The following is a 27,708-nucleotide window of genomic DNA, read 5'->3' on the forward strand; positions in this document are numbered from 1 at the left end:
TCAATTAGGTTTCAATCCACCTTCTAGGTGTCCATTATAGAATCAACATATTCTAAAAAAATTTCAACCAGAATATTATGCAACCAGCTATTATCAAAGATTTGATACCCTATTAGACTCTGAAATAGACTTTTAAATACTATCTATTTTATAAAAGATTATATATATTTATACCCGACAAGTATCATTGATCAAATATCTTTGATAAATATTTTTTATGAAGTATTTCGAGACTGCCAATCAATATTCCACTTAAAGCTTCACGAGTTTTAGGCTCCAAAACCTAACTTTATCAAACCATTGATTTGATTACTATCAAAGGCTCAAGATTTCTGCTCAAATTATTGAATGCAAAGCCATTTATTTAGCCATTTTTGTTAGAAGTGGACTCGCTTACAAAATTTGGTCACTTTTTTCTCTCTTTTTCCTATCTTTCTCTCTCATTCTTTCCTTTTTCGCTCCTCTACACCCTTCATTCTTTACTTTTATATACCTGCCTAGGAGAAACCATAGTTGGCGGTATTTTACTTCCTTTCTCTTTTTTCATTACACCCCATAATTAAGTTTTTTATTCCCATTGGAAATTTGTATTTTGATCGTATTGCTTTTGTATTCTGATACATTTTGTGTTGAATCGGATCAAATTATTGATTTATATATAAAATGGAGTCCCCACAATGACACAACAGCCTCAGCCAATGAGAGCGTTGAGCGTGTTGTGGGTGTGGCTTCTGACGTGTAGGACCACTTGCACGAGATTGGCAGACGTTGTGTAACGTACATCCGTCAGCTGACGTTGGGGAAGTAACCGATAAAGTTTTACCGTAATTAACAATTCAACTGTTTCATGATATGTAATAGGAAAGTTTCAACGATACGTTGAGATCCAATTCCACGAGGCAATGAATAATATTGTGTATTAGTTGTATCGTAGGAAAAAATAGCATGAGAAGAGAACTCATGGTAAAGGGCGTTTATGTTCCACATTTCTCAAGCCGACGACAGTCCTTCTTTTTCGTGAAGCTGTGTGACGCTGGAAATCTCTCATACTGTGTCTTTCTTATACTCTCACCCTGCCAAAACAGTAATAATAGACAATAGCTGACAGTAATCGGCTTGAGTTGACAAAGAATCTGCTTGAAATTCAGAATATAAACGACCTATATCATGGGATATTTTCTTAAGCTATCTTTTTTCTATGGTTGTATGTACGTAAGACAAGCAAGTTTGAGCATTATTATAGCATAGGCTATCAATATTCTTTCTCCTAAACGTATAGAGCCATGACATCCTTCCAAATATACTTCCCTAGGTCGGAATGTATTACTTCTGAAAAATAGAACTTTTGTTAAGAATGTAAATTTCGCATTTCAAATAGTAATTTTCTTTGATAAAAAACTATTTCAGACATCTTTTTTCATAAAATACTGATTAATAACCCTTCAACTAACTTCTGTACATAGCGACTCACCATTTTCGTGACTGATGTTGCATGTGATTATTATTCATTATGTTGAAAATCACTGTTGTGTGACTGACAGAGATAGAGATGCACAGTCTAGATATACAGATACAGAGAGACAGAGATAGAGGATATCCCTCGTTTCCAGACGAATGCATTCAGGGTCTCTTTCTCCCCCTTCCAACATTTAGAACCTTCTCCCCTTGCAATTTCCTCATGACATTTTATTGTGATGCATGTCTGGTTTTCCGTTGCGAAGGTTGCCACACCTGACTCTGTGCCAAGGTCATGCACGATTGGCAACACTGACGCGCGGAAAACTCGCGGAAAGGAAATCGCGCGAAAGAATTCGACGGAAAAATTACGAAAATATTGTGAAAACTTTCGTAGGTTGTTTGCGGAGGTCGTAGTGGCTTGGATTGAGCTGCCATGACCACAGCTACTACAGTTTATGCTGAAATTACAGACTCACAAAGTATCTGGTCGATTGTAATTTTCTGTTTTGTGCCAATGCCATGAATGGTTGCATGCTCATCTGTGTAGGTTTTACAAGAGAAGTTTCATCTCGTATACGTTGAAAGAAGATTGATTTTGAATTTGAGCCGTTGAGAATCAGTGGAAAAATACAAATTTAAGATCTACCGTTCCTGACACATTGTTCATTGATAAACAAATGTAGAACACATTAACAAAATATACAAGATTCTCAATTACTTTATTTATTTCTCAATTACTTTATTACGTTAATTCTCAATTACTTTTCGGTTAAATTCTATTCTGATTGTTTTCAATATTACTAGATGATTGGAAAATCATGAGATTTTGGTAAAGTAGGCTACGTTGCGTAACAAGAGTGAAGTTACAAGTTTGCGGTGCACAATGTCATCCTGTAATTAATCAATATAAATTTATAATTGACTTTTTAATCAATTTTCAATGTTACATCCATTAATCTTATCAAAGTAGATGACATTCATATTCTTCAAGCATACCTTGTTGTATGTACATTTTGTCTTAAATTTTCCCAATTGTTTGGCCAATAATATGACTAGGCAATTGGACCGGTTGATTTAATACTTATCAGGTACATTAGAATTAATCTCATCCTAGACCATTCAAAATTTGTAACTTAAAAATGTTTCATGAATGTGCTGTAATGGGAACTGACCTTATAAAAAACATGTATCATCCTATTAACAATTTACGCTTTCATGAATGCACAACCAAATCTGATGGAAAATTTTAATTAGACTGCAATAATAATGGTTATTATAATTAGTGAGCAATTCCAAAGATTAGAAAGTTCAGGAATAATTTTCTATGAGAATGTTATCTAAACTATTGTGTTATGGTTATTAAATCGTGTGAAGTTAATGAAATACTTGTCTTGCAATCTTTACTGTATAGATAGGTAGTCTATTCATTCATTAGATACTCAATTTGCCTGAATTATTTGAGTCGTTGAAGCTTGTAAGCTTAAAAATTTCCGGTAATTTAGAGCCGCTTACCGGAAATAGGGCAAATGAGTAGCTTAAGACTGGAACAATGATGCGTAACTAAATTAATTTACACACACACATTTCTTGCATTATGAATTTTCAAGTTATTAATCATATTTCATCATAGCGGTGCAAAACCGTAACTTGACAACTTGACAATCTAGAGCTAATAACTCCTTATGAAGATAATTGGATAAGATTGTTACTACAGAAAGATAGAAAACAAATACCATTGATTCTTATGGCTACGCTTACACATTTTCTTCCCTCAAGAACTGTTTTTGAGCGTAATGGGTACTCTTTTTGAGGAAGTGTATGTGTTGAATAAAGAGTTTGATTGATTTATTGAAGACACTGCTGAAGCTGCGTTTAAATTGGTTAGTTTTCCTTGAATTCAAGTTTCTTCAACGTTTGATTTTAATGTGAGATTTTAAAATCAAGTTCACATGAATTCAATATGGAGTGGCCGTAGTCGAGTGGATCAGATGCTGGCTTTATGATTCAGAGGCCCGGGTTCAAATCCCGGCCCGGGCAAGATATTTATCTCGGGCCACTCCCGTGTTTCGGATGGACACGTTAAGCCGTCGGTCCCGGCTGCCTAAAAAGCAGTCGTTAGGTCATGTCAGAGGCCCTGAAATTGATCAGTTGCGACCTGAAAACTCTGACACCAGACCTGAGCCAGCCAGGTCACTCGATATTAATATTATTATTATTATTATTACATGAATTCAAGTTTTGATAACTTCAAAAGTATATAATTATAAAATATAATACTTTCTTCTTCATCATAATTTTCTATTTAGTTTTCCTTATACATTCTACATTGACTGACAACTTTTTCATCTCATTTTCCCATTTGTAGGTCAGATAAAAATTCAAGTTGAATTCAAATGTCGAACATGTTCAATATCTACTTGAATCAAAAAAACTTGAAGAAGGATCTACATTGGTAGCCTATTGAAGATTCAAGTTTCTGTTCTTCTGAACTTGACTCCAAGTTTTGACACAAACGCTATACAATCAATGTATTGTATGATCAATGTGTGTGTATATGTTAATTTATACATCAGAGTTGCTATATTGAATCAAATCATCCACCAATTCCACATGAGTTGATTGCAAACTACCGTTTACCATTGAATACTTTCGAAAATCTGTCAACAACCAGTTTATGGATATTGGTATTACAATACAAGAGATTTTTTATAATTATTCATCAATTTCTATACCACTTCTATCAATAATTGAGCGTTTAGGAAACATATTTTCTTCCAGTATTACAATACGGTTCATGAATTCTTACATTATGAGAAGGGTCAGAATTATTGCCATATCAAAAGTAAGTTCTCTTCAAAATTCAACATGTATACTGCCAGGGTTCAAAGGCGACGATTTTCTGATAGTATCTACTGCTGTCACAGTTAGTGTGCTTCCTCTTCTTTTTCTTCTCCTTTTTCTTATTCTTCTTCTTATTTTTCTTCTCCATCATCATCCTCTTCTCTATGCATTGCTGGATGCATGCATTGCATAGTGTGTGCATTGCTCATTTGGAATGAGGCTTCTTTCCTCTTCTCTTATACATAGATTAGCATAATTTAAAAACTTCCCCCTTACTCCACTGCACCAACCTTTTATTTTGAAACTGAACTGTACTCCGTGTCGTGCTATCAGCTTGCTTCTTGGGCAAGAAGTCAGATAGCCTGAGGAGTTTACTCCTCCTCCTCCTCCTCCTCCTTCGCCACTCTTCCTTCTTCTTCTTTCAATCTTCTCTCCTTTCTTTTTCCCCTTCAACTACTTGTCAGAAAAGTTGCAAAACTTTGCATGGATGATAGATAGATTTTAATCTAATTCATATATATGATGATGAATACAAGAAAAATATATACATAGTATCAAAATCGGTAAGAGGAGTAGATGAGCTGATCAGCGACATCCCTGCCGGTTTCAAATAACCACATATTTAAAAATCGTTTGTATATGTTAAGGCTAAGGGGTTCTATTTGCTTTATGTAGGCGGGTATATTTCTATAAAGAATGTGGCATATGTAATGACTATTAAATCTATTGACTGACTATTCAAAATGTAGTGGCCGTAGTCGAGTGGATCAGATGCTGGCTTTATGATTCAGAGGCCCGGGTTCAAATCCCGGCCCGGGCAAGATATTTATCTCGGGCCACTCCCGTGTTTCGGATGGACACGTTAATCCGTCGGTCCCGGCTGCCTAAAAAGCAGTCGTTAGGTAATGTCAGAGGCCCTGAAATTGATCAGTTGCGACCTGAAAACTCTGACACCAGACCTGAGCCAGCCAGGTCACTCGATATTAATATTATTATTATTACATGAATTCAAGTTTTGATAACTTCAAAAGTATATAATTATAAAATATCATACTTTCTTCTTCATCATAATTTTCTATTTAGTTTTCCTTATACATTCTACATTGACTGACAACTTTTTCATCTCATTTTCCCATTTGTAGGTCAGATAAAAATTCAAGTTGAATTCAAATGTCAAACATGTTCAATATCTACTTGAATCAAAAAAATTTGAAGAAGGATCTACATTGGTAGCCTATTGAAGATTCAAGTTTCTGTTCTTCTGAACTTGACTCCAAGTTTTGACACAAACGCTATACAATCAATGTATTGTATGATCAATGTGTGTGTATATGTTAATTTACACATCAGAGGTGCTATATTGAATCAAATCATCCACCAATTTCACATGAGTTGATTGCAAACTACCGTTAACCATCGAAAATCTGTCAACAACCAGTTTATGGATATTGGTATTTCAATACAAGTGATTTTTTATAATTATTCATCAATTTCTATACCACTTCTATCAAGAATTGAGCGTTTAGGAAACATATTTTCTTCCAGTATTACAATACGGTTCATGAATTCTTACATTATGAGAAGGGTCAGAATTATTGCCATATCAAAAGTAAGTTCTCTTCAAAATTCAACATGTATACTGCCAGGGTTCAAAGGCGACGATTTTCTGATAGTATCTACTGCTGTCACAGTTAGTGTGCTTCCTCTTCTTTTTCTTCTCCTTTTTCTTATTCTTCTTCTTATTTTTCTTCTCCATCATCATCCTCTTCTCTATGCATTGCTGGATGCATGCATTGCATAGTGTGTGCATTGCTCATTTGGAATGAGGCTTCTTTCCTCTTCTCTTATACATAGATTAGCATAATTTAAAAACTTCCCCCTTACTCCACTGCACCAACCTTTTATTTTGAAACTGAACTGTACTCCGTGTCGTGCTATCAGCTTGCTTCTTGGGCAAGAAGTCAGATAGCCTGAGGAGTTTACTCCTCCTCCTCCTCCTCCTCCTTCGCCACTCTTCCTTCTTCTTCTTTCAATCTTCTCTCCTTTCTTTTTCCCCCTTCAACTACTTGTCAGAAAAGTTGCAAAACTTTGCATGGATGTTAGTAGAAACCGGCTTTGCTCTCTCCGTCTATTTTTGCATGCAGACACGTCAACTTCTTGTAAAAATTTTATTTAAATAAATAATAAATTATATCTAAACTTGTTCCTTGAGCGTGTATGTTGTAGTGCGCTCTCCACTCCCCTCCTCCTCATCACTAACCGTTGAGGAGAAGAGGATGAGATTGTTTCGAGAACAGTAAAATCACGATACGAAAGTTGTTTGAAGTTTTTTTTTTAATAGAACGGAGGTTGTAGAATATGAGCATGATTAAAAGTTTGACAGTTGAGGAAGTTATGGTGTTTCGAATCCTCAGAATTATAAAAAAAATATTATCATTATTTGGATTTTGGATAATTCTTCTTTATATGAATACAGAATGTACAACATACTCGAAGAAGAGTCTACTATCATATCCATAGTGAAAACGTATTTCCATGTGGTATCCACATAGTTTCTTGGCTCATGGTTCAAGGAATGTACAACAAATTTGAATTTAAATGCTTGTATTTGAGAATTCCGAGTATCATTAGAATGCAATGAAAACAGTATATATAAGATAAGCTATAATATTAAGCAAGCTATAAATAATAAGCTGTAATATTCATAACAACAAAGAAAGTTGAAACACAAGCACTTTAATTTCATCTAATTTTCTATATTTTACCGGCAATATTATAATGATTATAGTATAGTTTTTTGTATTGTTTCTGCGTAAATTTGCTAGGTACAGAAATAGAGAACAAAAAGGTAACTATTGGGAACCATTTAAAACGGAAATTGAGAAGAAAAACAAAGATAGTGAGTGAGCTAGAGGCATGAAAACTGAAAAAAACATTAGAAGATTAAATCTAGAAGATATTTGAAAAGCCAAGAGGAAAGTATTAAAAGACTTCAGTTTCAAAGCACTTAGAAAAAATAAAATGAAAGAGAATGATAAGGGTGTGAGGGGGCAAGGGAGAGATAATGATAAAAGAGGAAGAGTGGATGATGGAGAGATAAAATAAGAGAGATGGAAGAAGCAGACAAAGAAGATGGAAAATGAGACGCAGTATTATCTAGGATGAGAAGAAGAGTAAACAGACAAAGGAGAATAAGAAAGAGAAGAACTCGAAGATGAAGAAGGAGAAGCAGAAGAAGAAGCAAAGTAAGAAGAAAAGCTGGAAGGAAAATCGATGCGACAAGAATTGTACATTAGATTTGGCATTAGGAAGGGAGACGGCCAAAGTAAGGTAATAATGTTCAATAATTAATGAGCACCTTACCTTAGCATTATATCTTTCTCTCTTTCCTCTACCTACAACTACCTTATTCTCCGTCTTCGTTCGTTGCACATATTTTTGGTTTCGTGTCTCCTAAAATTACAGAATTACAGCCATCACAGAAAACAGCAGTAGGAATTTCGTCAACCTTTTTGTCTATAGGCTATTTTTGTGTAGAAGAAAAACAATAGTACTGTATTCCACGTGTTATTCTACAAGATAAAATAAATATAATTCCACTGTTTATCACATTCATTTTTAAATAATTAATGTATCTGCATAATTGTGTACTAAAATTATCTATTAGTTACAGATACAGAATATTTTTAGGCGTCACAAAGATAGAAAGCGATGATGAAATATTTAAGTTTCTCTAATTAATTTTTATTGTTAGAAATTAGCCACGTGTTGTTCGATAGCGATAAATTTCATTCTTTTTAATTAAATGAGTATTACTTAACAAGTTTCTCATTAATCTATTGTTTTTTCCTATGTTAGAAGGAAATGAGTCCAATAATGATGTTCGTTATAATGAATATAAATATAATGATAGTATGGCTATTATAAATCTTACGATGAATGAGAATATAGTGAACAGAGAAGAGATAGTGTGATGGAAGGGGAAGGGTGAGAAATGGAAGATAAAAAGTAGAAAGTAGAAAAACGAAGATAGTATAGAAAAGATAGGAAGAAATGGGGGTAGAGTAGAAGGAAGTGAGAAAAGGATACGAAAATGATGCAGACGAGTTCAGAATAATCAGGTAGGTAGAAGAAGAAGGCGAGTAAAGAAAAAGAAGAGAAGAGAAACCAAAAGCTGAAGAACGAAGAAGTAAGATGAGGAGCAGGAGGACTTAGGGTAGATAAGGAAGGAAGAAAGAAGCTAGCGATAAAGCAGTATTGCGTCATTCGTTCTTTTGAGATGGAAAATCGCACGACTAGGATTTTCCTCACGACTGGGGACCATGATGAAAATTGCTGGGAAAATTTAAAAGCGCCACATCATTTTCAACACAATAGAGGCCTACAAGGATTTTCCGAATAGAAATTTCACCTATACGTTTATGTCAGCATGAGGTACATCTAAAGACGTTTCCATCCAGAGAAAAACTACTGTAGTGAGATTCAATTTAAACTGGTAGCAATACAAATGGATAACATAAATGCACCCCATTCAATCAATGCGAACAGTTTGAAGTGAGTAAGTTATCACTACAGAAAGCTAGTAACTAGTAAACTAGTCCATCCCAGTATCCCATATCACTGGTTGAAAATTATTTCTCTAGTGAAGTCCACGTTATAATGGCATCTAGTATTTGATTAGCATTGCTGTTGCTATCATTTGATAGAGCTATCCTTTTCTACCTCCGAAAAAATGTCAATTTTTTTCAACAATGTAGAGATGCAATTGATTATCAAAATATTCAATCTCAATAATGAATTTTTTTATTAAATCATTAAATAATTTTCTCAAGCCGAATAAGATATTATCGATAATTTTTAACAAGAATGAATACTTGATATTTCATCAGATATACCGGTATCAGTTATATTCCATAGAAGGCAGTGGAAAGGCCGATAAATGGTGCTCTCTTATCTTTCTTCAATACCATTATCACGTGGACCTCACTATATTAGACAAGTTTCGCAGCTGTTCAATACGTTATTTTTTGAGGAAGAAAATGACGTTTTTTGATGATATCCTAGGTAAGTATTTCCTTAGAAATCATTATACTACTTTCATTGAAAATTCTACTTTCTCTCGTTACAACTTTTCATGACTCTTGTCAAAATCTGGGGTTTCGGGAATAGGAGAAGGAAGGGAGAACGTATTCTAACTAGCTAGAAGTGAGGTATTGAAGCTACAGAAAAAGATATTTGAGCTGGGAAATAGGAGGAAGTTTTGTTTTGATTGATATTTTTTTAACATTCGTTTCAAATAGCATCCAAAAATGTCGACTCTGAAAGAGCTGTGTTTTTAACCTCTCTTGGCCATTACTGTATGCACTAATATATTATATTTATTATGTACATCTACTGTATGTTCAGTATAATGTAATAAAATATAAAACCATGAAGAAAACAGTAAAAACGCCTATTTCTGGCTTGATTTTAAAGTTTTCATAACACACACTCCTGAACTAATCTTAGCTGTGTTCCAAATTCAAGCATTTCTGTCAATGAGAATGAGTTCTTGAAAAAGTTGGAAAACACATAGTTCAGAAAAATCCTCCAATCTCGACTGAATCAGCCAATAATGAGAACAAGTACACAATAACAAGGATGTACAAGAAGAGTGCAACCCAGCATGAATCAACTCTTCTCTCTCTTGCTTCTAATGCCAACAATAACTCTCTCACTCTCTCATTTCACACAATTCTCACATGTGAATTGTACGACTATTATAATAAAAGGTGACTTATATTCTTGGATTTCCGCGATCGTGGGAAACAGTCCCAAAATTCAAACGTTTAATACATAAAAATATCTATATTTATATAACGCAAGACGTGTGTCCTGATTACTAATGAATGAGAAATAGGCTGTAGGATGAATTATGTTGGCTTGAATAATATGAAATAGATGGTTAATGCGGGTCTCTCCATGCTAAGGGCTTCCAGCTGGTTACTAAGGTTCAATGACCTGATTGACAAGTCATACCTTCCTCTTCAAACAGGTGCCAAATGCTTTGTCTTGAAATGGTTCTTGTGTAGATTGTTCCTATCAATTCATTGATTTTGTAACTCAATTTCTCATTCTCTTGAATTCCCTGTATTTCATACAGGTGCTTCAATTCATTAGGGTTCTGTGACAGAGAAGACCTAGAAACCTATAGCTCCGCCCTTAATAAAGGTAATTATTCAATTCAATTATTATTCATTACATGATAATTTTCTTCGTTAACAAATTCTTGATCAATTGATTTTATTAATAAGAGATTACTAGATAATATTGGGTAAATAAAATTACGTATCTGTGCTGAAATAAGTTTATTCGTTGTCCCAACATTGGCTCAGTGGGATGACAGCAGTTAAATTTGAATGGATTTTTGTGTAACTGACCGTTTTAGAACAAAATTGTAGTGACTAAGAAATTAAGAGGAAAGGGAAGATATTAAAAAAACAGTAGATATATTTTAAAAATAACTCTTTAATGCTTATCTTTATTCAACTTTATGGTGTCAAATTTGGTAATACATTGTAATATACATAATAATAGCCTAGACTAATGTATATCGACAGACTTATACAGAAACGACCGCAGTATTAAAAAATAACTAATGTACAAAAAACCAACATCGTTCAAAAATTTGTTCAATATTTTTCGTTTCGAGCGTAACTTAATTGAGTTCGAGTAATTGTCTATCATACAAAACAAAGTCACAGATAAACAAAGAAATGGATCGTTAATTGGGATTGATATATGCCTACTTGACTAAAGACTTGATTCAGTGCTTCATAGAAAACCAATTTGTTCTTATGGAGCTGTTCACACATTGGCATAATGAAAATCTGTGAACACACCCATAAAAGACAATGGTTATCTTTTTCTGTCCAGCAGAACAACTTGTTGAACAGTGTAGGGAAAACATTTTCACAAAGTAGAAAAGAGTTAGACGCCTACAAGATTTGGTATGACTATTCAAAATACAATACTTGAATAACGAGAGTCAATCTCTTCAATCATCTCGATGTAGGTCAAAAGTTTCAGTCATGAGATCATCATACAATATTCACATTTAGACAAGTCATTACCTATAAAACTAAAAAATTAACTAAAAATATACGAACTTTTCAACAACCTGTCTCCATGTTTATCTGCGAATACAATAGAAACAAAATCTAAACAAAAAACAAATCGAACAATAAAAACTAAACACTTCAATGACAAGCACCAGATCATGTATTTTTTCGTTTAGAAATAAAAAAACGCACCGATTGTTTTTGAGTCTTTTTCGTGAATCTTCTTATCACTTATCAATCTGTTAGCAGGTCACTAAATTGGTTGTTTAGTTTTCGAGATCATTCTTGTGTTTTCTAAGGGGAGGTGGTGGATGAGGATGATTGGGGGAGGGTGAGTACATCCACATATCGTTAAGAAGATTGATTTTCAAATTGTTTCGTCAGGTCAACTGGACTAGCATTTTGATTTCTATTCAAAGTTTGCTAGTTTTTTGAAAAAAATTCTGGTGATGTACTTCATTTTACGTTCATAAGGTTATTTTTACGTAAGGTAAATCACGTTTACCTTAAAATAACGTTAATCTCAAACATCGAACGTTGAATCGTTCACAATACTAATGTTCAAAGTAAGTTTTATGAGGCGTCGATGAGCCAAACAGGTTTGTTTGAGGCGCCCAAGATGAATCACGAAACCAGTTTCTTGAAATCGATCAACTTGTCTTGTTATCAGGGGATGTGGAGAGGGGGTGGGGAAGTTGCCTCTAGTGGCGAGGAGGAGTCGGTAGGAGTGTAGATAAGGTACTATTGTTCTGTGATGGGGGTTCTAAGGTTCACTTAAAGGGGTTATTTTCGAACCCCTTGGGGCAATTTGAAGAACTGGCGAGGAACCCATTTTGAGATTTCTATCGTTCTCAACCAATCACTATTTATGGATGTTTTTTGGGGTACTTTCGGACCCGTTGGGGTGGTTTGAAGGACTGGTGGTTAACCCATTTCGAGAGCTCACATCACGATATGAAAGGGTTTGGGGTTGTTTAGGGGTATTTCCGAACCCCTCGTATTCTTGGGTTGTTTTGGGGTATTTTCGTACCCCTGGGACGCTGACGTGTACCCCTTTTATCGGACGGCGGGGCCCGATCTCTAGAGATGTCACCTGACATGCCATAGACCAAGGTTGAGCGTTGCTAGCTTTGGTAGTTTCATGATTTTCTCGAGACCCGCCGTCGAGATGCGAACACAACCGTACAGATCGATACTGCGCAGGTTGCGAAGTGACTCTGATACCGCCTGAAAAATTATACAAAATAAATCAAATAATTAAATCATCGATTTTTTAATTTATTTAAAGTAAAAAAATCTAGTAGAAATGAAAGACTAACAATTTGAATTGATCACATTTGAGTGCATAGAATATTTCCTCATTTTGTAATATTATCTGTTGATAAGTATTTGTATTGCAGTTGTATTTTCTTGGTTATTCATTCAAATTTTGAAAAATCTTGGTATTGTCACAACTTATTCATAACAACATTATTGTTGAACTAGTTACATCGACAGCTTTATCAACTGCAGCAATCTACAGCTCTAGTCAACTGAAAGCTGTGGCTTCTCTAGCAACAGTTAAGGAGTATTTTTAGATGAAAGCGCTCATGTATTTCAGTCCTTATCAACAATTATTCAGTCATCTAATGACGGAAAATGATCATAATCCATATTATTGACTCATTATTAATTATACATCATTATATAAAAGAATACGTTTATGCCTTTCTGACATTTTCAATAAATTTTCGAGTCAAAATTTCTCAATTTTGTAACGAATTATGCAGATAATGTGGTCTTCTATCTGAATTTTTATTTCATATCATCAAATCATAATTTTTTAGTACAAGTTGAACTGGAAATCGATTGAAAGTAAAGTCCTATACTTATTTCAAAACACGTTATATTATTTTATTTCGGAACAGAGATAGCTCAAGGTTCAATGTTCACATTCAATCGGTTTAATGATAAGTACTTGTACAAAAAAGAGTAAATAGATGAAAAGGAATAAAATCTGTTTATCATAAGAATTTTTGAGAGATATTCAATTTATTTAGTTTTTTACATGCAGTAAACATTGTTTTGATTATTGCAATGCGCGTGCTGAAGCGTTCTGCACATTACTATGTTTTTTGATGATTAGTGAAAGATATGATTTTTCTATTTTGATCTTTCAAAAACAATAAATATAGTCTAGATATGGTAGTTGCAATATCTAAGTCGACAAATTGTGGTTTTGTGTTTTTTGATAAATTTCATACCAAACTCTTGATAGTAGCCTACTGTTACTCTAATTTTTGTTAATATTTTTGAATTTTGTGCATTCAAGAGATATTTCTTCTATAAGGTTCTTTTTCATGCAATAAACATCTATTTGATAGTTGAATCTGTAGGCTACATTATTGTTCTGTTCTCAGCTCATCTCTATTTTTTCATATAATAAGCTTTGAATTGACACTCGCAATTCGCTATATTGTGCTGTTGCAATGTGTGCAATATGAGCACTGAGGTTATATTATTATAATCATCTGAAATATTTTCATAATTGGTTGCTTTTCATGCGATAAACGAAGATTTGCAATATTTCTGTGTTTACGTGAATTATTTCTAATGAAGCTTGATATGATTATTTTTCAAGCAATGAACATAGATTTGCAATATTCCAGTGTTCACCTGCATTAATTTTAATGAAGATTATTTTTCCATAGTTGGTTATATTTAATGCAATAGACATAGATTTGCAATATTGCAGCTTTAACCTGCAGTATTTTTAATTGAGATTATTTTCTCATAATTGGTTATTTTTCAAGCAATTGATTTGCAGTATTCAAGTGTTCACCTGCATTATTTTTAATGAAGATTATTTTTCCATGATTTATATTTTTCATGCAATAAACATAGATTTCCAATATTTCAGTGTTCACCTGCATAATTTTTAATGACGATTATTTTACCATAATTTATATTTTTCATGCAATAAACATAGATTTGCAATATTGCATTGTTAACCTGCAGTATTTTTAATTGCGATTATTTCCTCATAATTGGTTATTCTTCATGCAATATTGCAGTGTTAATCTGCAGTATTTTTAATTGACATAATTTTTAATGCAATAAACATAGATTTGATTGTTTACCTGCAAGCCGTGATCGGAAATTTGGGTGCATTGGCCGATGTCGAGCGTCTCAAGGTCGTGCAGCGTCTTGGCGATGCGACAGAGGCCGTCGTCGCTGATGTCGCAGGCGGAGAGCGACAGCGACCGCAGGTTGAAGAGCGACTGCGACATGTGCTGCAGGCCCTGGTCGCTGATCTTGTCGCAGAACGACACGTCGAGCGAGGTGAGCAGCGACCCACCTTCGGCCAGGTACGCCATGCCTGTGTCCGAGATGTTGTCGCACGACCTAGCACAACACAACGCAACGCAACGCATAGCAAGCGCAAATGAGAAAACTGTCAAATGAGAGGTTATTTTGAGCAAGGATTATGAATGAAGATTGAGAGATGGATGAGGAGGAGTAGGGGGAGGATAACGAGGAGGAGGAGGTTAACGAGGAGGAGGAGGTGGATAACAAGGAGTGGGAGGAGATGGAGAAGGAGGAGGAGGAGGATAACGAGAAGGAAGAGAAATAGGAGGATGAGTAGGAGAAGAAGGAGGATGAGAAGTAGAAAAAAGGGAAGGGAGGAGAAGGATAAGAAGAGTAGGAGGAAAAATAAGATGGTGATTAGAAAGAGAACATAAAAAAGAGAGAGAGATGGAGGAGGAGGAGAAGGAGGACAATGAGACATGAAAGGAAAAAGGCGATGAAGGAGGAAAAAGAAGGGTAAAAGAATAATAACATTAGAAGTGGAAGATGAAGAGGACGAGTAAGAGAAGGAGGAGGAGGAAGAAGAGGATAGTCATGAGAGGTATTCCTATGTCTAAGATATCGCAAATGGCACAACCTACGTATGCAGAACAGATGAGAAAAAATAAGAATATGATTGAAGATTGGAGGAAGGAGAAGAATAATAATGATAGCGAGAGAAGATGGAGGAAGAAGAGCAGAAAAAGTAGGAGGAAGGGAAGTAGGAGACGATAAAGGGCAAGGTGGGGAAAGGAGTAAAAAGAAGAAGATGAAGAAAAAGAAAAAAAGAGAAATGGAGAAAAAGGAAAAGAAAGAGTATGAGAGATGCCATGCCTGTGTCTGAAATGTCGCAAGACTCAATAAACAGAACAGAAGAGAAAATATGAAATTAGGATTGAATAGGAAATGCGTGATGATGATTGAAAATAGACAGAAAGGAGACGAAGGGGGAAAAGGAAAAATACAAAGACTGAGGAGGAGAAGAATGGAAAGTAAATTATTAAAAACACAATTAGATAAAAGATTCCATGCCAGTGTCCTATCACAAGATAGAGTAGAAGAATGGTAATGTGAGGATAATTTGTGAACATAAAAAGAGAAACAGATGTAGATAGGGAAAAGAGGATGTTAAGAGATGCTACAAGAGACTGTCGATGAAAGAGAACGAACATGTAAAGGGAGCAGAGAATGATGCAGGAGTAGCGAGGGGTTGGGGTGAGAGGAAAAGGGAAGTAAAAACCGAGGATGATAATATCTAGCTATGAAAATGTTCTAGATTAGTATATTTTATGGAAATACATAAAATATGTCGATTTTGATATAGTTATTGATCAATTACTGCACATTATTAGCACAGGCTTGTATATGTGACATTAGTCTATAAATGAATGAGAAGTGCCTCTTAATTACGTAGTGTGAATGTACAAGTAGAAGGGAGCTCACCTGAGATTGAGTTCCTTGAGTGACGTCATCTTGGCGAGGTGCTTGAGACAGTTGTCGGTGATGTTAATGCAGAAGCTGAGGTTGATGCTCTTCAGTGACGTCATCCGACCCCCGGCCACGTGCTTCAAAGCGTCATCGCTCAGTCTCTGACAGTCCTGCACAAATCAGGCCACATTTACTATTAAAAATCGATTTTTCACACTTCAAATTCAATTTTTCCTCACCATTTTAACAATGTATTTGCTAAGAGCACGTTGGTAAAGGTAAAGGGAATTTATATACCATACAGTAGAATCACCTACAGCAGAAAAAAGTGTTCTTGCAAAATCATGTAAAAAAACTTCAAAATCGCCAGTGGTAAGGCTGCATTTACATACAGAGATCTACTGATTGATAGCAACGCGACAGAAACTGGAGTCGCTCTTCCACAACATACTATGGCTCAACTCACACGCGACTCAGGTCGAGAAGAGATTCGACTCTAGTCGAGAGCATGATTTTGTTTCCAAATGGTGACACTCAGACCAGTCGATTCTAGTCTCCGCGACGTCCCCATTTGAAAACACATGCTCTCGACTAGAGTCGAGTCTGTTCTCGACCTGAGTCGCGTAAGTGTGAGTTGAGCCTAAGTCCACGACCCGCGAGATCTCCTTCTTTGGACGCGCCAGTTTTTCCCGTTTGCATAGTTCAGTGTTGTGTGACAGAGAGGACCTAGAGTCCTAACTCCGCCCTCAATAATGGCAATTATTCAATCCAATTGAATTATTCAATTCCCTCCTAATCTCCTGACAGAAGTATCTGTGCACTACGAGTATGAAGCCGGTGCATCTCAGTGTTTTCACTCAACTGGAAATTCTACTTTACAGTGCACAAGTTACACTGCAAAAGGCTGGTGTTTTGAAATATCTGAGGGTTTGAAAATTATCGAAGGTATTTTATGAAAAGATTATTCTCTTTTCCTTGCGGAACCCGGCACCTTCAATTACGTCTCGTTATATTTGGAGACAGAGAAGAATCTTTTATTTTTTACACATTCAATAAGTTGCATTATAAATATAATTATTTTAAAAGTATCAAGCCAGAAACACACACATCGATTTTTGTTCGTACGTTATTTTGCCGTCCTTATGAATTCTGTCAGATTAATCGGAACTTGGCAAACATAATCTATTTGAAATCATCTGTTTAATCTAATAGAAGGACGGCAAAATAACGTACGAACAAAAATCGATGTGTGTGCAGCTACCCTTAGGGCTTCCAACATCTCGACTGACACGTTTCCTGGCGAGAATAATGATTGCAAAACACTGAGTTGGTTCAACAAGATATACCAATGTAAAGTGGGTGTATGTCCTATTAGTGTTCTCGATGAGGCAACTGAATTGGCAGCAGGTGATAGCAACGCGACTAGCAGAAGAAGTGCAAGTTATGGTGATGCTCCAGTTTCTGTCGTGTTGATATCACACGTTTTCTCTGTGAGTAAGCAGCAATATTGATAACACAATGAAATTTTACTGCACAAAGTGACTAAGTCACCTCCCAGCTCCCACATTGCATTTTTGCATCTTATAATTACTACGAAATTTTCTATTGAGTATGCACAATTATATTGAAAAATGCTTTGTCCATAGAAGCTCTAAATATGTAGATCCTCCCTCATATGATACATGAAGCGATTCTGAGTATATTACGTGTATCTTTCCGATGTCTAGTGAAAAGTTCACCTTTTTCATAAATATCAGCTTATAAGTCAGCATATATAGTGTATTATATTAAAATCATCTTCATAAATGTATAATCTGCATGAATGAATAAATATCTAATCAAGTCTGACTCTAAAGGATCCTCCATACTTAGAGATTGGCCTTCATTCGCCTTGATCCGACAGCCGGACTCAAGTTCAATCTCTCACGTGACCACCAGAAAAATAGCCTTATAACCACAAACATGTATTTTAAATATTCATTTACACACAAACCATTGGATAATTGGGAAAGGATCAATATGCTGGTTCAAATATCATAGTTTGTGACCACCACAAAAATTCCCTTATAGCCAAAAATAGTTATCCATAATATCATTTTATTGTACATTGAATCATTAAATGATACACAAACCATAGAATAACTCGGAAAGGATCGATAGTAAAATTCAAACTCTATATTTTCGGCCTTGAGGACGTTCTTGACATCGCCCTTCAGCCAGACTGGAGGCTGAAAATATGAAATTTGATAGTATAGGCACAGGTTAAAGCCATTCAGGGCACAGATTCTGTTTATTTAGGCTATGTTATTCGAGCTATTTCAGTGTTGGACTCTAGGTTTGGTACGCATGTGAAAAATCAGCCTCTAGTCTAGCTGACGAGCGAAACTGAAGGCCGATCTCTACTTATGAATGAGCCTTTACTCTATCTAATAGCATAGGAAAATAGAAACCAAGAGTATTAGAGTATTTGCTAATAGCACAGAAAATATAAGAATGAGGGTTTCTTTAAGTGTTTTCTTTCCACTTTGCTAATAGGATAATTTGGTTTGTTTGGATTACCTGTAGGCCGAGGTACTCGAGCTCGAGGTTGCCGACGGCCGACTCGAGGTTGAGGCCCGCCACGTGGCAGATGCCCTGGTCGGAGATGTGCCAACAACTGCGCAGGTCCAGCCGCCTCAGCCGCTTCAGGCCCCACGCGATCAGCAGTAGGCCTGTGTTGGTGATCTGCGCACACCCGCCTAGCTCCAGCACCTACAAAACCATCCACATTTACTATTTAAATACTTTAAATGCTGTTGAAATTTGAAAAAGCACCATAAACATAAAGCTGAGTACAGACTTACGCGCCACGAACACACGCTCTTCGCTCTTTCTGATGCTATGCTTATATCTGTACGATGTATCTTACTGTTCCTGTACAAATACAGAAGATAATAAGCTTAGCATCAGCTGATGGAAAATAGAAATACACGTGTTCGTGGCGTATAAGTCTATGCGCACGTTGACAAACAGGAGGTCTGTTCACAGAATGTCTTTCTTCGATAATAATTCTATTCTTCCAGTAGTCGAGTATCCCAGTAGTCCAGTATTCACGTCTGTTCACGGAAAGCATTTCCTTCAATAATTCTTCTAGTAGTTCTCCGTCTTTTCTTATTCTCCTTCTTCTATCATCGCGAATCTAGGATCTCCGTCCCACTGTCAACATACATATGGCTACTCATTTACAAAGTGTAGGTTAGTGACGTCAAAACTCATTTGTCTCGGTTTTGACAATCCATGGAATTCCCGGTTCTACCGACTGTCAGAGCTGGAAATTCCATGTGAGGGTCTCAGTTCCTTTAGATTTCAGTTCATCCACCCTATAAGAATAGATGAACATAGCCAAAGAAGCACTGCTTTATTATGTTTCCAAGGTGAAAGGGTACGTTAGGTAAAGGCGGTTAGGTTTCTGCTTCTAAATTTGAATATGTTGGCATTATTCGAAACGTTTTGATAATTTCAAATAATAAACACAAAGAACGAAAACGTTCACCGAACAGCTATATTATAGATAAACTGAAATTTGAATTAATTAAAAAGAAGAAGAATAAGAAACGTGTTATGTTTTTTCGGTAGGCTATTGTTGTATGGGGTCGAGTCATGGACACTGACAGAAGCTGCAACGAAAATATTGGAGGCGTATGAGATGAGGATTTCATGGATGAATCTTGTGGCTAATGCCAAAATTCTTATAATAATGGGTAAAGAAAGATAGCACCAGAATAGTATAAAAGCGAGAAAGTTGCAGTATTTGAAGCATATTATGAGAAACCCACACCGTTTTGATCTCCTACAGGGAATATCGCAAGGAAGAGTAATGGGAAGGAGAGGGGTCGGTAGAAGAAGAGCTTCATGGCTGAAACATTTGAGAACCTGGTTCTCCATGAACACCGCAGAATTGCTCCGTGCAGCTGTGGATAGGGTGAAACCAGCCACCATGTTAGCCAACGTCTGGAAGCAGGTACATGAAGAAGAAGAAGTAGAAGAAGAAGAAGAAGAAGAAGAAGAAGAAGAAGAAGAGAAGAAGAAGAAGAAGAAGAAGAAGAAGAAGAAACATGTTACACGCTACAAATTATTGAGAGGATTTTATTGAATCTCTAGCAACCTCACTCACTACTATAGATGAAAGTCGTGTGTAACTTATGATTATGAATATTTGATTGTTTATTGCAAACACCGTGTGTGATGTTCAACAGAAAATCATACCTTTGATAAAAGATGTCTTGATATCTATGATTTGATTTTATATATATAGGTAAACATATGATGTGTAATGACACCTCAAACAACAAAGGTCTCTGTAGTATGATGTCTAGATTCGGATTCAAAGGAATTTGGGCTGATGGAATATGAATGTCCATAATAACGAATATGGTTATCGGAGAGTAATAAAGTTATTACTTTGCCAGAGTAGCGCCAGAGAGTTGCCTTTGCGTAGTTGCCAGAGAGCGGGACAAATTAAGCAATGTCAATGCGTTTGATGAATGAATTTCACTTATCATGTATGAGCTTCATTTAGGCTATCCTGAAGAAAAAATGGACATGAGATCGGTTCAAAATAGATACTGGAGCGTCGAAATCTAATTAAATTGCCAATTGCATTCTATTCTCTAAGAATTAATGTTAGAGAACAGTATTCAGTATTACTTTAATGATATTCATCTACAGCAATTAGGAATCATCCCCCAGTCAATCTAATTATTCAATTAATCAATTATGTACAGAATTACCACACAATTTTCATAAAAACCATTTCGCTTTAAATTTATCTTCCAACTCAAACTACTTTTATTTACTTATTTATATTCGTCATAAATTACAAAAGAACTCACTCAATAAACTATATTTTATACAATATACACTGCAATAATGAAATTATTCTAAAAAATATAACATCGGGAACTACTTTCCTGGAAGAGCAAGCTCGAGCTTGGGAAATGAACAAATTAATATTGAGATTTGATACAGTTGGAATCATAATTTTTTCAAAAAAATATTTGTATTTGGTTTCCCATTGGTAGCATAAGAGTACAACTACCCTTTATTAAGTAGGTGGTATATTACACAAACAACATAGTTATAAGATAAGGTTTTCAGATGTAAGCCCTAGGTTGGATAGTAGCAACCTGTATCTATTCATGTTTATTGTCATGAGGGAGTACTATAAATGTATATCATTTTCTGTACATATATTATGTACGAGTAGTTATTGCCATTGGGGGACTCTATTGGCCAAGTATATCTATACGAAACTATGTAATCTATGAAATATAGATATAGCTCACCCTAGCACGCTTATCAAGCCTGTCACGAATATCAGTTGAAGGGTTCTCCCACTCAGTTGTACGACAGGATGCTAAATACAGTATTCTATACATGTAGATGTTAGTGTACTGTATTTAGCCCATGATAAAGAGTGAAACAGGTGTGCCACACGCACCGAGCTAGAAGGAGAATAGTGTCACGCACAGTTGGCAGCCCTGCATGCAAGAGGGAGTGAGAGAGACGATGTGAGGGTGAGGGAGTGAGAGAGAAGGATATGCACCAGCAGTCAAGCACCGACACTGTGTTTCACAATCAAAATTTTGAAGGCTAAGTTCAGAACTTGGAACGAAAAGCTAGACTACTGACACCGACAAGCGAGCCAAGTGTAGGTTTTCACAGCTGAGTATGGAGTTTTCTTCAAGAAAACTTCCTGAGGAAAACCCTTCGAGTGTTCAGTTCAACAATCAAAATTTTGAAGTCCATACTCTGACGTAACTTCCGAATAGGAGTAACACGCTAAGATAGAGGATAGAATATATTTCAAACTCCAATTCGAAATTTAGACTCCAATAAGAGGCTAGTTCAGAACTTGGAATGAAAAGCTGGCTAAACAACAATAAAATTGATCTACATCCAGTTATCACCAACAACAAACAAAGAAAATACAGTTTTTGCAAGTATTCAAAGAAACCCTTCAAGCATTGGATGTCTCCATGGAAAGTTCCAAGATTTGATTAGAAGGAAAAACGAGGCATCAATAATAGATGGGGTGAACATTTTTGATTATGTAATAACTCATTCTCACTTCTCAATCTTAACATCTGTCAGAAGATTAAATATTCAAAAACTGTCAAATCAAGTGTATATTACATTCAAAGTTCTAAAAGCTGAGAACTAAGAAGACGGTAATAACAGAAAAAATATAGGAAGAAATCCTATATTAATAATATTTTTTCTGTTATTACCGTCTTCTATTAAGTTCTAAAAGCTGAGAACTAATATTAATATAGGATAATATTTAATATTTTTACTAATATTTTTTCTGTTATTACCGTCTTCTTAGTTCTCAGCTTTTAGAACTTTGAATGTAATATACACTTGATTTGACAGGTCTTATGCATGTACTGTATACAAAATACACAATTGACGCATCATCACATCTGAACTACTGAACTGATATTTTGCATAAAGATTCTGAATTCACCATGGATTGCTATAAGCCAATTTTAATCTATATTAATCAATTAAGTCTAATAATTAAAACAAATTTATGTTATTTGTGATACAACGGTTACGTTAGATAAAAGCCGAATCAAATCTATACCTACTGCGGTTTCGTTGTGTAGAGGAACGCCCGGGACTTGTGAATGAATGGTTGTCGGGTCACATTCGACATTCAACATACAATCTATTTCCAATGAAGGTTATTAACGTAATTTTGACAAAATAATAAATAATTATTATTCTATTTTTCAAATTATTCATTTTATATTGTAAATTCATACAGTTGACGAGTGAATTTGATAGGAAATACTTAATTTTAAGCATGGAACTATAAAATTACAATTATTTTTTGTTTGCCATAGACTTTTGCGGAACACGGGTTACACATGCTCGTGAGAGATGTAGATCGTGTTTTTTCAGAGAGATTAGGATAAAAACATTCTATCTGATTTCCGTGCAGTGAGAATCAGATGATATTAATTTTATTGTTGAAAAAAAAGAAATTGTTAAACCCGTATTTGAGCATCAAATATTCAGACTGAGTTAAGAGCTTGAACAATTAGCCTGCCAGACATCTGTCCTTAGTTCGATTAACTATCTATCGTAGACTTGGGAAATCAACTATGCTAATGGTTTTGTACTTTGTACATTGGAATGAAACAAGAAATGTTGATTTACTTCCATTTTGTATTAAACTACTACTAGGATTTCCAGACTATTATCTATTCGCCCATGCAATTTATAAATTTTCAACTTGACTATTCCCTACGATTCTAATCGAGAGAAAATGAACTGTTATTCAAAACTTTTATCAAAACAATATTCTGTTAAACACAAAAATAGTAGGCTATTCTCAGTACCAATTATTGTAATCAATGTATTTCCGAAGGGATTGCATTGACATCTAAGAAAACTATTATTGTAATCAATTTTTTAGTTGTAAAGCAAGAAACAACAGTATATAATAATTGTACTTATCAACAATATTCAACATATATCTAATTATATGCTTTACCAACAAGGTTACTGAGTTATAATTTCTACTGGTGAAATCCTAAAAAAGGTCAGAAGTGTGCCGTGTTTAAAATTACTTCTGGGGACCCTTTTTTGCAAGGTTGCCTTATCTATTAGGGGGCTGGTACTAAAATTTTAGGGGGACGCGTCATGGGGCTTGGGAGGGTGGTCACCCCAGAAGATTGCTTTGCTGGGACAGTTTATTTGAATCTTTTATGCAACCAATATCGTATGGAAGCCTGCAAATAGAATCAATAAATTATTATATATGGGAGCCTGATTATCCGATATATTTGACAGAATATTATTACAGCCTTCACAGGGTAAGTTATTTTTCTTCAGTTACTTATCTGATTGAGATTCCACTATTACTATTGAACATCTCTCATTACTCATCTCTCTATTGCTATTACAACATCTCTAATTCCATTACTAATAATTAATAGTATTGATGAGTAATTAATTGTGCATCAATTGAGCTACATTCAATAGACAGTAATAATTTTGATAATAATCTGTGAACTGTGATCTATTTTAATGTAAACTGAAATCATTTCAATTAAACGTTAAATTGTTTCAATTATTATCATACACAATTATTCACAATCTTGGTTTATCGATAGGATGGACAAACCGTTTGTCTTATTCTTATTTTTGTTATCGTACTATAACAAACAAAAATAATGACGATTAATTGAAAAACATTAATAAACGTCCATTTGGAATTATTGCAAACATCATCGAGTTGTATTAAGCTCTATAAAAATAAAACATATCAACTATTATGGTGACTTAGTTTGGAATATCAACATTGAAATATGAAACCTCAAATATGCGAAGCGGTTGGTTCAGTGTTCAAGCTGATGGTATCCTGATCACTCAGAGGTGAGTTGAGAGACATGCGCTTGTTACTCCAGTTGGACGAGTGACCAACCCGTGTTTGAACCAAAGATAGTGTATAGCTTATACACTTTCTTGGGTTTGAACCATCTTTCATCTATGAGCAATTTTGCGAGAAGGAAATTGCTACTCTAGTTCAAGACACTGGATTAGAATTAGTAGTCTATCCACGTTTGTTATTAACACACGTGTTGGGGCTATAGCTGGATCAACTTCAAACTGTTAATACTCCTTTAATAAAATAAGATAAAATCGAAGAGATTCTAATGCATAAATACTGACAGTTGACAGTAAACTGTCAGTGAGCCGTGCCTGATGGGATATAGAGTTGTTAATCAAGTGAATCTATATAATATAATAATGGAGAGAATTGGCTTATTGTCTACAATACTTAATCTATTTCGGACTATGTGTAACCTTATCTAAATTTGGAAGAGGAATAACAAGGTTACCTTATTTTTCCTCTCCCTATCATTTTGATGATGTACTTATTGTATAAATCAAAAAAAGAGCAAAGAACTCTTATACACGTACGGGATAGGAAATTCACAAATGACGTATCGTCATCATCACTTCTGAACTACTGCACTGATTAACTTGAAATTTTGCACATTGATTCTCAATTGACGGAGGATGGTTATGGACATATTTTGTATTCTTCAAAATTTCAGAAGGTGAAGTTTTCAGTTTGTCAAGTTTGTAAATGGGCCCTTGCGGAGCACGGGTTTCCTGTTAGTCTACAATATTCTTGACAATCTAAACTTTGATTCTGGTATATTTTGTTATCAGCACATCATAAGAGTACATACCTGGCTGGTAGGTAATGCCAGTAAAGAGAAAGCTGGGTATAGCATTTAGAATAGGCTATGATGACAGAAACTGATATAGCACTTACTTGCTGGAAGTGGAGGCCTTACAAAATCCTCCAGGCAAAACTCCGAGCTAAACACAGTATTTCATCACATAACATTCACAAACCCTCCAGGGTGGGTCCAAACACTAGTATCCCTGCACACTCACTATATATAGCACTGATGTTTCCGTTGATATTTTCCAGGCACAAAAAAACTCTCTTAATTGTGCTAGAGAAAATAAGGAGAGAACAATATAACTGGCGTATTATTCACTTTCCCTAATTTTTTAGTGCAAACAGTAATACTTTATAACTGTTATGATAGTGTATAATAGTTATATTTTTAGACACAAATTGTAGAAAAATCCACAAAAATTGTAGAGAAAAAAGCAGGAGCATAAGGACACAGAATAACCTTAGATGAACCTTATTGTTGACCAATTGACTAACAAACGCTACTGATGTTTAGACTCCAAAAAGCTTGTAATGGAGAATATCGTGAAAATTTTTAGAGATATAGGACTTGGAGATATACAGTACAGCTACTACAGGAAATCGGCGACCATTTCAGCAACTTTGGTACTCTGCACAGTTTTGATGAATTGAAGATTCATATAGCACCATATTTTGGGATAACCTACAAACTGTTGACAATACTCGGACCAATTTCCCAACAGACTCAACACTTTTTGGGCCCTATTGGAGACATAACTTACAATCAAAACACAAATGTACGTACTAATCGGGTTGTAGATAGTGGGTAGTTGTGGTGGGTATCGGGTAGTTTTACCGTATGTGCCTTGGCTTGTCAAATTTTACTGATATACATCAGACACTACTTGTAGACCAATTTAGGTAACAACATTCTCTTCAGAATTTAAGGAAAAATTGGTTGATATTGTAACACCAGACTCTTTCTAGGATATTTTGGACACAACTTGTGCACCAAGTTTCAAATTATTCTTCAACAATTTCGGCACTGATCGATAGAGTAAACTAGGTGTACTTGTAGTTTCTCAAATTGATGGGTCAACGAACGAACATAATCTTCAGTCTGAGCATATCTGGCACTTATAGGATTTTGCCTAATAAGATTCTTGTAACATAATTTATCATTATCTTCTACACAACATTCTAGGGACTAATTGAATAGAATATATATTGAGATTCTTGACACAATGCAGACATTCTATGTTTTAGATGCTCTAAAACATAGATGCGGTGCTCTTACTGGTTTAGATGCTCTGTACTGTGCAATAATGTGACTTTAAAGTCACTACACTCTAATTTTTAGAACTTCCGAATTGTAATACATTGTACTCCCTATCTTAGGTGGTCTATTTGTGTTACACCAATTCGGAAGTTATGAAGTTAACATTATTGCACAGTACAGAGCAAAACAGTCAGAGCATTCATCTAAACCAGCAGATAAACCAGAAACCTGCACTTGTGTTACAGTTGAGATTTCTAAACTAATTTTTGAGATGAATGCACCCAACTTGTGTATACCATTTTACCAACTTTTACTACACAAATCTAAACACTAATCAGAAGATGAAACTATGTTAGGTACCTGAAGGTTCTTGAGATGCTGCGCCAGCCGTCCTAGACTAGTGTCAGTGATCTGCTTGCAGAGCGAGAGATCGAGATGTGTCAGCGAGGGAGCATCGTCACTGAACGCATGTGACAACGCCAAGTCTGTCAGGTTGTAGCACCCACTCAGGTTCAACGATTCCAGATCAGGAATTCCATTCACAACGTCACGCAAACTACGTCTTAACGACAACACTTGCACCTTACGAATTCCCCGTCGAACCAAACTACTAAACAAGGAAGGGTTCGAACGTCGTAGATGTAGTTTGGACACAACTCCCCGCCACACTGATTTATGGTAGCTGGCGTCCCTCCAAGCCGTACACACTTGGGCCGCGCGTCCTTTATCGCGAACATCCAACATCCCAAAAATCAAAGCTAAAATCTCGGGGTACAAACATGACACATGTGTTTGTGTCGAGGTTAGGTCCAATTGTGGTCGATGCAGATGCGGTCTGTGAAGGCGCGGCGGTAGTTCGGTGAGTAGCAAGCGTGTTTCGTCCATTTTGTGGCTCACACATGTAAGGATGTGTCACATGTGAAAAAACTTGTTACATGGGTGGGAAGAGAGACACACACGTCCGCCCGCACCGGCTGTTAGACGCCGACTGAAGCGCGACGAAGACTGTGGCTAGTGTGATGGGTGAGCCGGAGAAACAGTTCGTT

The 27,708-nt window shown here is 35.6% G+C and overlaps 1 protein-coding gene across 1 annotated transcript; it reads right to left on the reverse strand.

Moving 5' to 3' along the window:
- Nucleotides 1-10,786: 10,786 nt before the first annotated feature.
- On the reverse strand, nt 10,787-27,705 carry LOC111050824 (F-box/LRR-repeat protein 14). Its single transcript, XM_039420936.1, has 5 exons — nt 27,023-27,705; nt 18,714-18,905; nt 16,170-16,324; nt 14,519-14,783; nt 10,787-12,626 (listed from the first exon to the last, which is right to left on the reverse strand). The coding sequence occupies exons 1-5, from the start codon at nt 27,545-27,547 to the stop codon at nt 12,489-12,491; spliced, it is 1,275 nt and encodes a 424-aa protein (XP_039276870.1). The 5' UTR covers nt 27,548-27,705; the 3' UTR covers nt 10,787-12,488.
- Between the last annotated feature and the right edge of the window lie 3 nt (nt 27,706-27,708).

This window comes from Nilaparvata lugens, chromosome 2 (assembly GCF_014356525.2).
Source record: "Nilaparvata lugens isolate BPH chromosome 2, ASM1435652v1, whole genome shotgun sequence".
Classification (NCBI taxonomy): domain Eukaryota; kingdom Metazoa; phylum Arthropoda; class Insecta; order Hemiptera; family Delphacidae; genus Nilaparvata; species Nilaparvata lugens.

Bases quoted from the DNA above. Each gene is read 5' to 3' on its own strand.
- LOC111050824 (XM_039420936.1), bottom strand. From the start codon at position 27,547: ATGGACGAAACACGCTTGCTACTCACCGAACTACCGCCGCGCCTTCAC. The intron at 16,325-18,713 runs GTAATCCAAACA...TGATTTGTGCAG, and splicing joins TCGAGTACCTCGGCCTACAG to GACTGTCAGAGACTGAGCGA. The intron at 12,627-14,518 runs GTAAACAATCAA...ATAATTTTTCAG, and splicing joins TTTCCGATCACGGCTTGCAG to GCGGTATCAGAGTCACTTCG.